Source organism: Coturnix japonica, chromosome 23, assembly GCF_054131305.1.
Source record: "Coturnix japonica strain WE chromosome 23, WE-NBRP24, whole genome shotgun sequence".
Classification (NCBI taxonomy): domain Eukaryota; kingdom Metazoa; phylum Chordata; class Aves; order Galliformes; family Phasianidae; genus Coturnix; species Coturnix japonica.
Window position 1 is genome coordinate 7102172 of NC_140685.1, and position 14676 is coordinate 7116847.

Genomic DNA, 14676 nt, shown 5'->3' on the forward strand with positions numbered 1-14676 from the left:
TTGGGATCTCAGATTTCTCATGGTGTGCATTCAATGGCTGCTGCTCCATAATGCCCAGGGACTGCCTTAGGGAAAGAGGGATGGAGCTCCGATCCAGTATGAGGTAATGGGCTGACAGAAGGCAGTCCTCAAGGAATCAAGCAAGCCAGGCAGGTTGGAGCTGCAGAAAACTGCCGTAAAAACACAATGTTTTCTTTTGCAAGGCTGAATAGATAGGGAAAGGGAGGTGGTTCTATGCCTTGACCAAATCAGTCTGGGTGGAAGAAGTGCTGCATGTGTTATGATCAGATACCTATGATATTTTCCTTTCCCTGGACATATCATGAAGCAGCAAACGAGAAACAACCCATGGCAGCAACAAGCAGGGTGCAATGGGGCTGCACCAAAAATACAAGGGTTGTTAATTACAGTCTTCTCTAACGGTGCCACAGTGAACCCAGGCACTGTCCTCGGGCAGGGTCCCATTACCCAGACCTGCAGGGATGAGCCCCAGCAGCACTCCAGAAAACACTGGAAGGCAGCTGAGGCCTGTGGTTTGCTTTTTATTCTCTGTTACTCTTTGGTGACTTACGTGGAGCTCGTCTGTGGTTGCTCAAATGCTTCTTTAGGAATTTTCAGCCCAGGGTTTCTCTTCTTGCCTATGAAACAAGAAAGAGGCAGAATTAAAAAGAAAAGCCTTTTTTTTTGTTTTGTTTTGTGGGAGGGGGGTGGTGGTTAATTTGTGAAATACGGCTTGCCTATATTTGTTGACCTTATTTAACATAAATGCCAGGCCAGGCTGGTGGTGTAGACTCAGGGCACAGAGTTCAAAACATAAAGTGCTTTTGTTCAGCAATGCTTCACTTAGACCTGCACAGTCTGGCTGCCAACTTGGTACAGAACACAGGCAAGAGCTTTGGCAAAGGCGGCCCATGTGAAAATGCATAAAGAAAGGTATTTCTCCTCCATCAGCCCTACCCACGTAGAATCCCTTAGGATGTTTCTTAGACAGATTTTAAACCATTCCAGATACGTAGCTGTGAATGCCGGCAGGATTAAAAACCATTTTCAAATTGAATCTGAAATGTCCAGAGCTACATTCTGACTCTGTTCAAACTGATGTTTCACCTCTCGGTCATTAAAGTTGTGCAAACCCCAGCAAAAATACAACAGAATGAAGTTTGCAGGCTTCAAAGTCATTTGTTTCTATTCACGCTGACCAGCCAAGCCGTTCCGAGCTGGATGCAGCTCAAGCTCTGAAACAGTTCAAATGCAGCCTCTGCTGGAAAGGGGGTCCAGCAGGCAGACACCAGAGCCAGGCAGACAGAGAAACACAAGAAGCTTTTTATGACTAAACGTATACAGCCACACTTTGACGTGGGGTTTTGAATCCATGGATAGAATGACCTGAAAACATAAGTCACGTCACCAAAACCCCAAGGTAAACATCTGGCTGTCTGGGTGTGTAAGAAATCCCCAGTCCCCCCCCACAAAGAAAGGCACAGGAATCTAATTTAGGCACCAAACATTTTCAACCTAACAATTTATATCAATTACTCTTTCTTTTAAGCATGAGCTTTACTCTTTATTCCCAACACTCTCCTTCATGTTTGAGTTTGTTTTTCCCCTTGACACAAGCTCGGGTTGATACAAGTGTGCACATCCCAATGCCGGAGGGGAGCTAGATCAAAGTGCAAAGCACCCAGCTCTGAAAATGACCTTTTTGAAGCAATTAGTCAATGCAGACTGCCAACTTCTTGGTTGTTGTTGTTTGTCTGTTTGCTCCAAAAGACAAGACTACGCTCGCTCCGCTTGGCAAAGGAGCAGTTCCAGGATGGGACGGGTTGCTGCAGCCCAGCTGACACCTCGTGGGAAAAGCATTCATGGGAAACCGCCGTGCACACTTGCTATTGTTGCTAGAAATGTGCAGAGCAGCAAACTTACAAAGCAAAAACCAACCAACCGACCAACCAACAACAACAACAAAACCAACAGGAGCTCCAGGGAGCTCCCAGTCCAACACAGAAAAGGCGAACTAAATGAAGCAAGGTCACTCAGAAACACAAGGAACAGCTCTCCATTTTTCCAAGTGTAGGAGCTGCTCCGTAAGGAAGTACAAATAACTGTGAAGAAGAGTGCAGGAATTTCTACAGCTCGCAGAGCTGTTCTGTGATCCTTTTACTTCTCCATTTCCCAGTTGCACACAGAAGGCACAACAGAGCACGCCAACCCTGCCGTGCCAGGTCCCATTTCTCGCCCAAGCTGTGCACGTGGTATCCAATAGGATGTTAAATCCATAGTGGTTCTCTTGATGTTGACATGTTTTAGCTTAGAAAGGAATCTCACACAGGACTTGCAGTGCAAGCAGACAATCCCTGTGCCCTGTCGGTCTCCCATCTCACCTCTACCTGCAGTACCTGCCCGCATCTTCTCACAGTTGAGGCAAACAACACAATAACATCCATAAGGAAAGCAATATTTTCATCCTCATTCTGCACATGGGAACTCCTACAAACACTCAGCAGCCATCTCTTGGCACACCACTACTTCTGCATATTGGCCATCCATCCATCCATCCATCCATCCATCCATCCATCCATCCATCCATCTATCCATCCATCCATCCATCCACACTGCTGCAGTGATGTGCACACAGCCACCAAAATAAAAAGGGAAGCAAGTATAAATTTGCTTTCATTTTCCTCTGTTTTTTGCCATGATGGATTTGCTTGCACAGCCTCAGGTGCTGCAGCCATACCTCAGGAGCTGCTCTCAGGTGGCTCCAGGGGAGCAAATATGAACCAAATGGAAATTACCCTAATTTGAACATGAATCAGAATAGACTGTGCAGCACTCAGTCCTACCATGGTTCCCAAGTGGTGTCAGCAGAAGAACTAAGAAGCAAGATGCCAAACCCAAATAAATATTAAAATCCCTCCGCCTCCTGGTGAAATAAAACCTGCACTTTGGGGAGTTTATTTTCCTTGTCTCTTCTTCACAGAATACAATATTTTGAAACTCTGCCATTTTTTTGAAGTCCAATCTGTTCACATCTTCGAGTTGCCAAGAAGCAGACACAGCTTAACGTTCTTTGGGGTTTTCTTTGTGAGATGGAAGAAAGTAATGGCAGCAGCACAGAGAACACATGGGTCAAGATTGAGATGGGAAGGACAGCGAGTGGGAACTGCTGTGGGAGGACTTGAATTTTAGCCATCTTGCAATGAAGCATTAGCCATCTTGGACATGAAGAGTTTGCCATCCTGACCATCAAGTGTTTGATATCCTGACCATGGAATGTGAGCCAATCTGACCATGAAGAGTTAGCCATCCTGACCATTAACATTAAATCCAGTGGTCAACTTCATCTAACAGAGAAATGGAGCTCTGGGAGACTGCTGATCTGGGCAGCAGGTGGCACAGGGCAGGTGTTCAGCATCAGTACATGGGCTCACTGCAGCTCGCTGGGATCTGAGCGTGGAAAGCCCCAGTGAGGCATTGCACAAAGCACAGAGTGCAGAAGGCTCATGGTCTGACGTGCAGATGTGGCTGCACATCTGCTCCCCAGCATCCAAAGAGCTGTGAGTTTTCCATGTAAACAACCATGAGAGGCCTGCCAGCCTCACAGCCTCCGTGCTAACGCTCATCTGAAAGCTCTCCCCTGCAATTTCCCATGCAGAGACTTTGACAAACACCCACCTCAAAAGCCAAGTTTTAAGAATAACTGAGAAAATATATATATATATATATATTAAAATAATAAACTTGATTTCAAGCAGTGCACAGAGACACCTCCAGACCCTTGTTCTGATCCAGCAGAATACTCCAGTGTGCATAACTTAAATCCACCTCCTTTTGCAAGTGGTTACAAACACAATGTACTGCAGTGGCCTCCTTTAAACCCTTTGGTTTCCAACCCCACACCTTTAGCTCCTCTGTTTCCAACCCTTTCCCTTCAGCCCCACTGCACCATCTCTGCTGGAGCCACGTCCGGAGTCAAAACTGCAGCAGGAAAAAGAAAAACTGACTTAATGAAAACACATTAAATACTTCCCTGTGAAGGTTTTAAACCAATTCCTCCAGGAGGGGAGAAAAATACAGCCTCCAATCGGCTTGTTAACCTCTTCCCACCGCCGCGCCGAGATTAATGGGGCTGGCCCCGTTCTATTAGAGCAATGTTAAATATCAATATTGAAAAATGAGACTTCAAAGCTTCGAGGCGGAAGGGCAGGGAATGTAATGGGGAATAATAAAGGGGAAGACAGAAGAATTTGCTGCCCTCATATGCAGTAGCAGAAAACAAACCTTCGCTTCTGAAGGAAAATCCCGTTCCCCATCTCCAGACTTTTCTTTGCAGACAAAAACTTTTTATGATTTAATCCAAAGTAAATGGTTCCTTGCCACAAAAAGCTCCTGTTTCCTTCAAAGGATATTAACCAGTTCTGTCTTCACCACAATTTATTATTAAAGCCATGTTCAATAGCCACGCTGCAGCACTTGCTTTCACATAACGCTCTTCAGCACAGAGTTTGCTGGTAAAATTTCACAGGAGGGAAATGGCTCTTTCTGCTCCTTTTGAAGTGATAAAAGCGGTTCATTACAGTTCCTGAGTTTTTGTCTGGTTTTCTCAGAAGTGATGAAAGCCAAACGATGCCCTTTCCCTACTGTGTGTCCTCAGCTCCGCCAGCAATACCCCATTCAAAGTGAGGGCAGAAAGGTGATGCTTGGTGCACTTCCACACAACAAGGGCAAATCAGCATCTCCTCTGAAAGACTTAGTGCCCATGGCCATGGCTTGCTGCAAAACCTGAGGCTGAAATGCCCCTTGAACAACCAAGAGATCAGAATTATTTTCTGTGGCCCATATGCCCTGCAAATACCCAGCTCTGCAGGTTTCAAGTGAAAATACCCAAAGTTTTGAGTTACTAAAGATCACTTCATAGCTTTATTCCTTATCCTTGCAAATTGTTGAAGGTTAAAACACTCAACATGACTGGAGCTGATGGAAGCCTCCTGGGGAGCTCTCCTCCCATCATTTCCATCTCCTCCCATCACATTTCCAGGGCTGTGTAATGCTCAGAGACAGGAGCAGGCAGGGCAAGCAACTGAGCTCCATCCACCCCCAATCTGTGAACACTCAGCTTCAGTCAAGCCCTTGTTTCTGGAGAAAACCAAAAGCTCCACGTGGTGTCCGTGCAAGCACCATGGAAGTGGACCTGAAAATCTGTTTTCCAGCTCCTTGTTAAAGGAATTAGCATACAAGAGGCTCTTAAAAGCTCAACCAAAAGCCAAGGGAAGGGCTAAAGTGCAAGCTCTGCTTTATTTGCCTCTCTGAAATACAATTCAGGTGCTCTCTCCTTGCCAATAAGCAAGCGTGGCCAAGAGTGGCTGCTCCTCCATCACTTCACTGCTGGGATGAAGACTCTGCTTCTCCTTCATCCCCATCCTCCCTCGTGTTGTTTGCAAGAACTCCTTGGAAACAGCCAGCTTGGAATCTGTTTCCTTAACAACTCAGTGCAGGGCTGCAGCAGCTCCCATATCACCAGCTCCCGGCTACTACATCCTAGGTTCCAGATCCCAGCTCCTGGATCCCAGCTCCAACCCCTCAACTGCACTCCATACCCGTGCTGCAGCTCACACCTTTCTGTCTCTGTCTTTTTTTCTTTTTTTTTTTTTCTTTTCTTTTTTTTCCCCCCTTAGAAACAGCATTTGGGGACAGGAAGCAGGAAAAGCAAAGGAGCTTTTGTGATTGTCATGGATGTGGCAAGATCCGGAGTCAGGATGTGCCTGAAACACAGAGCCAGGCACAGAGACCAGGGCACAGCCCTGACTTCCTCTGACCTTCAGCCCTCCACTCCTCCCTTGCTTTTCTCCAAAACCAATCCATCAATTAGTCCCATTTAACAACACATTGACGGCAAACCCTGCATCCCAAGCTGGAAGCCTGCAAGCACAGGATTCTGCATGCATCCCAGTACAGTTCCCATTGACCACAGCAGCACACCACGTTGACTCTCCTGCAGCCCCACAACCACGATCCCATGGCCCCAGCTGACACTGTTAGCATCCACACCACTGGGACTGCTGCAAGGCTCTGCTCAGTATTATGACTCAACTCTGCAACCTGTAATCAACCCTGCGCAGAAGAGGCCCCAAACCAAAATAGCAGGGTTTCTGCAAGGAGGTGCATGGTGCGAAGGTTGTGCAACGCCCTGCTGCTCGCTGTTGTGTCCTGATGCAAGAGAGCTGCATTTCCAGCCTGCATCAGCTCTGCCCAGGTGCAAATGCAATGCACAGATCTCTGGGTGTGCTGCAGGGTGAGCTCAGCCTCCTGCAGGGGACGGGGTCAGGAGTGTGGCACAAGAACAAAACACGTGAAGAAGATGATGCAGAAAGCTTTGCACTCAGGGCTCCAGCAGGCTAATCTGTGTGCTCCTGCAGTGCTGAACCATACAGCAGTGACACCAAACTGTGCGAGTATCAGAACCCATTTGCCTGCCTTTCAATAAGCTCTGTATTTCCGTAATTCAATTTGGAAGGCAATTTCCTGATTCAGGCTCAGCTCTTGTACTCTGCCCATTTTTCTCTTAACACATCCTGCAAACAGGCTGCAGGCTGCTGTGTTTATTTGTGTCAATACAGAAAGCAGAGGGCTGCCATTTCTCCCTATCTGCCTGTATATTTTGGTTGCAAGAGGTCATCGGGCCCTCTGATATGGCTGCATCTCTGCATGTTGGAGGCATTAAGAGCTTTGGAGTGGAAGGGATGCTGCAACTGGGGTTGGACATGAGTCCTGCAATGATGTAGGATGGGCATGGTGGGGGTGGGCTGGGGTTGGACTTGGAGATGTTAGTGCTCTTTTCCAACCTTAATGACTTTGTGATCCTAATGAGCCGATTGTACACCTCCCCAGATCCTCAGCAACCAAAAACATATGCAATGCAAAACAGCCCTAAATCCACCACACTTCAGGTGCTAACGCAAGTGGGAGATGGTAGATAGGAAAGTTTTGCTTGCCTACGGCTTTCACCACAGGTCACAGGAGGCTTTCATATTAAAAACTCTATTACAACACTGGCCGAAGGCATCCCACATGTGCATACACCCAGTTCAGTGGCCGGGGGAAAGGGCACGGCTGGGTGCAAGCAGCAGCAGCAATGTCCCAGCACAGAGAGGCACACAGCTGGGCACAGCTGGCAGCAATCCCCCCAGCACAGTGCAGCACATCCCTCCTGGGCACATCCCACACAGAGGGAAAGGAGCAGTTTGCAGGGATGTGCCCACTCCGGTTCCATCTCCAATGACCCCGGCTGTGGCCGGGTTGCACAAGGTTTGTTTGTGTGTGCCAAGCACTCAGGTGTGCTGCAATAACGAGTTAGGGCACAAACACGCCTGGGCTCTGACTCACACTCACTGGAGTGAAGAGCCACGGGCAGCCACTGGGGGATGCTGCCTGTGCTGCATGGAGTCCTCGGTCCCATTCTCCTTAGCACCATGCAAGTGTACATCCAAACCCATCTGCAATGGTTATGGGGATGCCTGCAGAAAAACACTCTGTAAAAACATGCCAAATGCAAGGGGGAAAAAAAAGCAAAATCAGATCACTTGCCTGCATATACATCCTACGTACAGTGAAAAACCTATTCCAGCCTGCTCCTGTCCTAAATGCCCCAGATCTCACATATCACTCCTGATCACCCCAAAACCTGGGTGGGTACCCATAGCTGGGGACTGCATCCCCGCAGGGCTCCTGCAATGAGCTCTGGGAAGGATGTGCCAGCAGTGGGGAGAAATCCCAGCACAGAAATAACAGCAATATCTCCCCTCTGCCTTCACCACCTTCTCATCCCAAAGCCTGCGTGCTTTGCTGCTATCTCCAATTAGGAAACCCACAGCGCTGCCACCCAGGGAAGCTGCTGCTGGGAGCCTGCAGCCTGCACAGGGTTTGGGGAGGGACTGCTTGCAGTCACCGCTTTGTTTCCAAACCGTCGGCTGTCTGCTTCCAGTGGGAGTTTGCTGGAATCCAAACTGGAGAAAAGCTCCTGGAATCCACCCGCTGAACAAAAGGGCTTTTGTGCAGGAGGAGCTGGAGGATGAGGCTGCTCTCATTGCTGCTACCTTCATTTCTCTGCTCCATCTGCCAAAGGGCACCTGCCAGCAGCAGCGGGATGGGTGGCACACGTGGGTGGGTAGACAGGCATGAGGACACACAGACACATGGACATGTGGACATACAGGCAATTCACGTTCCAAGTGCAGTAGAGAGAGAAATGTCCATTGATCCTGTAGTTCTGATGGTTGGCAACACGATCAAGATTCTGAACATCACAACTCTGCTCTCCCCATTAAGAACCTTCTTCTATTCATTTCTCATCTGTGAGTTTGCTTGCTTAATTTTGTACCAGGACAATTAAAGACGACACTTGGCTGTGAACAGTGCAGATGGCAGAGCTCACTCATGCTCCCTCTGCTGGCAATGCCTCCCAGCAAACAGGTAGGGCCCCCCACTCACAGTGAGCTTGGGATATAGGATATGGGATGTAGGATGCAGGGTGTGTGAAGAAGGATGCGGGATGCAGGCTGGAGTAGAAACAATGGAGGACGCAAGATGCAGGATGCAAGACGTGGGATGCAAAGTGCAGGGTATGGGATGCGAGATGTGGGATGTAGGATATGGGATAGAGGATGCAGGATGTGTGATGTGGGTTGCAGGATCCCAAATGCAGAATATGGGATGCAGTGCTCAGGCTGCCAGGGAAGCCCCAAGGCTCAAGTAGATTTAGGCAGAATCCAGAGGGCAGAGACTTGCAGCTCATTTGCCAGGTACCTGCTGAGAGTGTGGACATGATTTCACCTCATCTAATACAGCAAAGCACAGTTTTTATCATGCCATTTTATTTCAGTTTAGAACACATTACAAAATGCACGATGGCACGACACTGTGGCAGAAGACAGCACTCCCTGCCCTTTTTTCCCATCCAGCCAAGCATCCCTGACACAAGAGAGCAGATGTTTTTCTACCCACATAGGCCCATGTGGATCAAACCCCACCAAGCTGCACATCTCTGCCCAGCTGAAGCCAGGAGCTGTGACCACAGAACTCCCTTTAGGAGCCTTTCTGTCAAAGCCTCTGTAGAACTCCCTGTGCTAGGTTTGTGACTGCGTGTTCAGTTGGATGCATAAATGCTCTCAAGTACAGCATTGCTTTCTGACAGGGACAGGGAGAAATAGGAAAAAAGGAACCAAGGGAGAGCAGCAGGGTGGTGTAAATCATCACACAGATCCCACATGTCCACCCCACTTAGCAACCAGGAGCAAATACATCCCAAGCCCTGTAAATTCTTATGTGTGTGCTCAGCTGCAAGCACATCCAGTACCACTGACTCTGCTCACGCACTCCAAGTATAACACACGCATAAGGAGTTTCAAGATCAGAATATGAATTAAAAAAATCACATTCAGCTTTGCTTGTATAGAGAAAGCAAACAAATCTCCAGACCCCTCCCAGCCCAGCTGCTCTGAATCTGCTCCCATTCATTGCTGCTTGGCATCAGCTGTGGCAATGCCTTTGTAAAGCAGGATCCTGGGGACAGATCCTGCAGGAGGTGCTCCTGGGTGGGGTGTTGTTGGCATAGGACAGTTCTAATGTGTGTGTGCTGCAAGGTAAAGTAATTGCTGGTTCTGGGAGGGTTGGTATTGGGTTGGGAGAAGAGGAGGACTGCTCCCTGCTTGCAGGAAGCTGTTCCAGCCCCTTATCTGACACAGAGCTCCTGATTTCTTGCGGGGGAAGCGCCAAATGTTTTTGAGAGGGGGAAAAAAGATAAATCACATAGTTAGCTCCGAGGGAAGCTGCCTGTGACATGAATAGAGCTGCCCTGGGTGGAAGTACGCTCCCTGCCCTGCCACGGGCACTGCTGTGACCCCAGTGCCCCTTCTACAAGGGACCTCTGTGAATGCAATCATTCTGACCTCCAGAAAGTGATTTACAACTGATAACCTCTGAGTGCAACATCTGCCAGGGATGGTCTGGGATCTGCCTGCAGTTGGGATGCTGCTGCCCTGCCGTGTCCTCCCATGACACACACACACTGCACTGCTCCTTCCCTTCATCTGTAAAACTGCTCCTTTGGCAGCAAGTCAAATCCTCTGCAGACAGGTTCCAAGCTGTGCGAGCAATAAGGACGTCAGTGCTGTCCTTGGGAAAGGTAAGGCAGGCTCTGTGTTAATTGCCTTTATTTATTTATTATTTTCCAGAGGGTATCTCCCCAAGGATGGTGCTGCGCAGAACTATTAGGTAAGTGTCCCTATGGATGGCTGTTGGCTGCTGTGGTTTCTTGCACAGGGACCTGGGGAGCTCCAGGCTGATGGATGCTGACTGTTCTATCACACTTAGTGCTAAGCATTCCTCATCTCCAGCCTGGCTCCTCCTGTAGGTTATTAAGGGATTACAGTTCCCAGTAGCTAAAAAGCAAAAAAAAAACCACATTGGAACAGGTTGGGAAAACAACAGTATCTAGAATACTGCCATTCTTCTCCTCTAATAGGTTATTCCATCACCTCTGTGCTTGTTAAATAAGAGGAAAAATCTGTGGGCATGCAGTGAAGGTCAATCTTGTGGTTTCTGAAAACATTTAATTAGTACAGTTAAGTGCTGAGGTCTGCCTGGGAGTGAGCTGCTGCATCAACAGCTCTGAGCAGGGAGAAGGAATCCTATATCAGGAGTGCAGGAGAGGCTGCATCACTGTGCCCAAGCTCAAGGTGTGGCTCAGCTTATGGGAAACCTGCTACAGTGTCCCTTAATTGGCCTTAACTTACTGATGCTATGATTTTACATCACATGCAATTTATATGGGCACAGCATGCACAACTGCTGTGCTCGTGGGCTGGCACTTCCCTTAGAAAAGGCCACAGTTTGGAAGATAAAGTCTGCTCCAGTCCTCGCAAAGGCAAACTTGGTTTGCTTTCTTTCCCATTTTTGCAGCATGGGAGACCCTAATTGTAGGCAATTGAAACAGCACTAGAAAGAAAGGGTTGTGTTGAAATCTAAGCTGGAAAGTGTGCCTCTAAATGGCTTCCAGTTGCCAGTACTGGAAAAGTGCCTGGGGAGCGTGGAGCCCATGCCAAGGGCAGCACAGTGCTCTGTGGGACCTCAGCCCATGCACCCTCTGCAGGGCAGTGCTCAGGGCAGGGGTGCACAGCTCAGTGGGATGGGGCTGCTGAGTGACTGAGGTCCTGGAGCAAAGCAAAGCCAGGGCAGAGTCAGCAGTCAATGCTGAGAAAGGTTGAAAACCCCTTTTTTTTCCCCTCCTTTTCTTCTGAATGCAAGGTTGTGCCAGAGGGAAATCCATTACTTTAGAGCTATCAGAGCAACAAAAGATTTTGTCATTTTCTGTACCTGCCCTTGAACCACTAGAGAAGCAATAAACACACTTAAGAGTAACAACAGCATGGAGGGAAAGCAGTGATTTTCATAAAGCAACTGAATGTCAGATGGGCCTTGCTGCAAACACAGCAATGGGCAGTGCCAGGACCAGACCCACCATGGGGTGAAGCAGCACAACAACAGAGATACTGGGACTTCCACCACACACAGTGCTCTGAGGCTGCTGCATACTGATAAGCACTGCTTTATAGAGTGCCATTACATATTCTTGTTTAGGAGAAGGTTCTCCTTCACAAGCAGATATAACATCTCTGCCCATTCAGCCTTCCAGAAGGCCTCTTGCTGCAGACAGAAGCGGTGACTCCTGTACTTATTTATTTTCTATTGCTGCCTTATCTTTGGCATCTCAGCTGTGACTTTTACTGGGTTTTTTTCCACTGGTTTCATCAGAGCGCAGTAAAAGTGGATGTTTGTTGGGCTTCAGCTCTGCTAATGATTCTTGATCTGCGCGGTGCAGAAGAGGAGAGCCCAGCCTTGATGAGAAAATGGCAAGCTAAGTAGGCTAACAAAACAGCAGCAGCAAGAAACTGGATCAGCTCCGCTCGGTGAAATTTTCCTGCTTCAAAAAGGGGAAATCATTTTCTTTCCCTGAAATCCTTCTTACAAATACCAAACTGCAGAGGCTGCTCCCTCCGGCCGCTTGCACAACGTTCCTCGGGCTTCACTGCGCTCAGCTTTTTGCAGCAGCATAATGTACAAAGGCCCTCAATGTAATGGTTTTGGAGCAGCAATGCAGCTTGAGCAGTGCCTGCCCCACACTCAGCTATTATGGGGTGCAGACCCTGGAGGATGCTCAGCATGGTGCTGCTCACTTGGATGTGCCAGCAGCTTCCTGCAGCCCTGGTGGAGGATGTGCAGCATCTGTTTGCAACAGCTCCAAAACAGAGATGACTCACGAGTGCTTTCACACCCCAGAGACCTTAATGATGGGATGAACTCCCTGAAACGTCAACCAAGTGTTTGGGATTTCCTGCTCCGGGGGAAGGAGAGCTTTCAGTTTGGCTTTGAGGCAGAAGAAAGCCCTATAAGAATGGTTCAGGCTTCCCCCTCCCAATAGCTTTTTACTGAGCCAGGATTACAGAGCACTTTTCCATTTGTACTCGTCAATGTGCAAAACAACATGGATTTGGATGACAAAAAGCAAGAAACCCAAAACCTTTTTGCACTGTGAGTGGGTATGGAGTGGTACTGAATGGCCTTTCCTGCTCTGCTGCTGCAGAATATATCTGGCATGGCAAAGCTCCAGGATCCTAGATCTGCTTTAGTGCTAACATTGCTCTAGCTGATAATGCTAATCTCTTAAACTATTCCCAGCCAGGCCCTAAGGAAGGGAGCTAAGCAACTCTGCAGCTAATGAAACAACTTTTGTAATTATAGCTCTGGCCATGGCTGAAACACGCAGAGCAGCCCTGAGTTTTCTCCAATCCCCAGTGACGCCACAGCCAAACCATCACCCAGTGCACACTACTGGTTTGAGGCTGCCTTTGGGGCCATTACCATGCTCCCCATTGGCACAAGGTTGCACGTGGGGCCAAACAAGCCAACCAAATCAACTTCTTAGTTATCTGATACATCTGCAACCACAGCATGCAATGGACGAGTCTGCTTTGTGACTTCCATGCTAATTGTGTTCCATGGACGCCAATATGCTTGGAAGGATGAAGAGTCTCAGCTCCCTAAATTACTCCTGCTGTTTTAATTGAGTATCACTTGTTTCACCTTAGCAGCTAATGTGTGTGTCACAGGAGGGAATTCACCCCAAAGGAATGTCTGCTTTTTGGGAACTGAAGGTTAACAAACAAGCACCACTTGGTGTGGTAGTGAGAAACCTAAGAAGAACCACAACTGTGGCTTTACTCCTTTCCCCCTGCAACGTATCGCTTTTATTGCTATAATTGCTCATATAGTTCAAGCTTTTTATATGCTTGATGGTTTCCTGTCCCTGCCGAGCCCTGAGGAGCATTGCCCTCCTGCCACAATGCTGCAGGAACATGGGTGCAGCACACCCCAAGTTGCAGCTCCATCCTCAGGGCAATGCCATGGCAGCAGCAGAGCAGCACCACGAGGTGCAGGGTGCACAATTTCCCCCTTGCTCAGCTGCACGGTGCAGTTGTTTGGCTGAGATCAGACGCTAAACAAGCCCAGCTTCCCTCTACCTTTCCCTATAGGAGAGGTGCTCCAGCCCTCAAAAGTGCTTAACGCAGGCATATCCTATCACAAAAAGTGGCATAAACGAATCATGCAATGGGGTCAATGCAATTTGCATTGTCAGATAGCCGTTCAGCAAGTTCTTTAAAAAAAAAAACAACTAACACCATACAACTTGAGCTGAAATGGGTTGGTTTGCAGCCAGACCCGGCCCTGTTCAGCCCATGCCAAGTGCCTGTGTCATGGCACACACGGAGCGCTGAGGTGGTGCTGACGAAGCAACTGCGCGTTGCACAACGCGGTGCTCGTGGGTCAATTCGCTACGAGCAAAGACCTGCTGCTGCCTTCCCCACAGCTGTTGTTTGGTTTTGTTTGGAAAAGAAAACGTCCACCATGTTGGATTCGCATTCTTTCCGTTGTAATGTCCAGGTGGAAAAAGGGAGCTCTCCATGCAATGCGGCGCGGCGGAGAGGTGCAGAGCCTTTGATCAAAGTCCATAGGGTACGCGTTCAGCAGCATCACGTGGGCCGTGGTTCTCACTATTGCTGTTCCCTTTGCAGCTGGAGAGCAGAAAGGTGAATCTGAAGCAACAAACTGTGAGAAGTGGGAAGCAGATCATTGTGCAGCCGTATTTCGTGGTTAAGTGGAGCTTGTGCCCATGAAGTATTTATAATTAGTGCTCTAATAGCAACTGCTCCCCTTCCTTTCCTTATTTCTGGGCAGAACGCTGTGTGTTTGCAGGTGCTTCTCCAACATGGGCTTCTCCAGGGAATACTTCCCCATCACGATACATTTGGAAGACTCTCAAGCGTATCCACTGCCACGAAGGTTCATATTTACAGCATCAAACTGTGCTGAGCTTGCTGTGAACGTGACCTTCCATATAGTTGTTATTCAAGAAGATCATCCCATTGGTGACAGCCAAAGGCCCCACTGCTCCCAATGGGACTCCAGGCCGGGTCTCAGCAGTGCCACAGGTGGGAGCAAACTGCTGCAGTTCCTCCATCCAACCCAAAATATCCCTTTGCATCTTGAAAGAGGAATGGCAGAAATGAGCAGGCAGTGGAAAGCAGCACTTGGAACGCATTGCTGGTGTGCTTTGGTGGCCAC

At 48.5% G+C, this 14676-nt stretch overlaps 1 protein-coding gene and 1 long non-coding RNA gene across 2 annotated transcripts in view; one reads left to right on the plus strand and one right to left on the minus strand.

The window, feature by feature from the left end:
• MAP2K6 (mitogen-activated protein kinase kinase 6) overlaps positions 1 to 14676 on the minus strand; it is a 41677-nt gene that overhangs the window by 24762 nt on the left and 2239 nt on the right. Inside the window, exon 2 of the mRNA XM_015879960.3 lies at positions 572 to 638. Coding sequence (XP_015735446.1) covers positions 572 to 638 — 67 coding nt within the window. The remainder of the gene's footprint in view (positions 1 to 571; positions 639 to 14676) is intronic.
• LOC107322201 (uncharacterized) lies at positions 10227 to 14257 on the plus strand. Its single transcript, XR_014936826.1, has 2 exons — positions 10227 to 10269; positions 11302 to 14257. It is a non-coding gene; the product is annotated as an uncharacterized LOC107322201 (long non-coding RNA).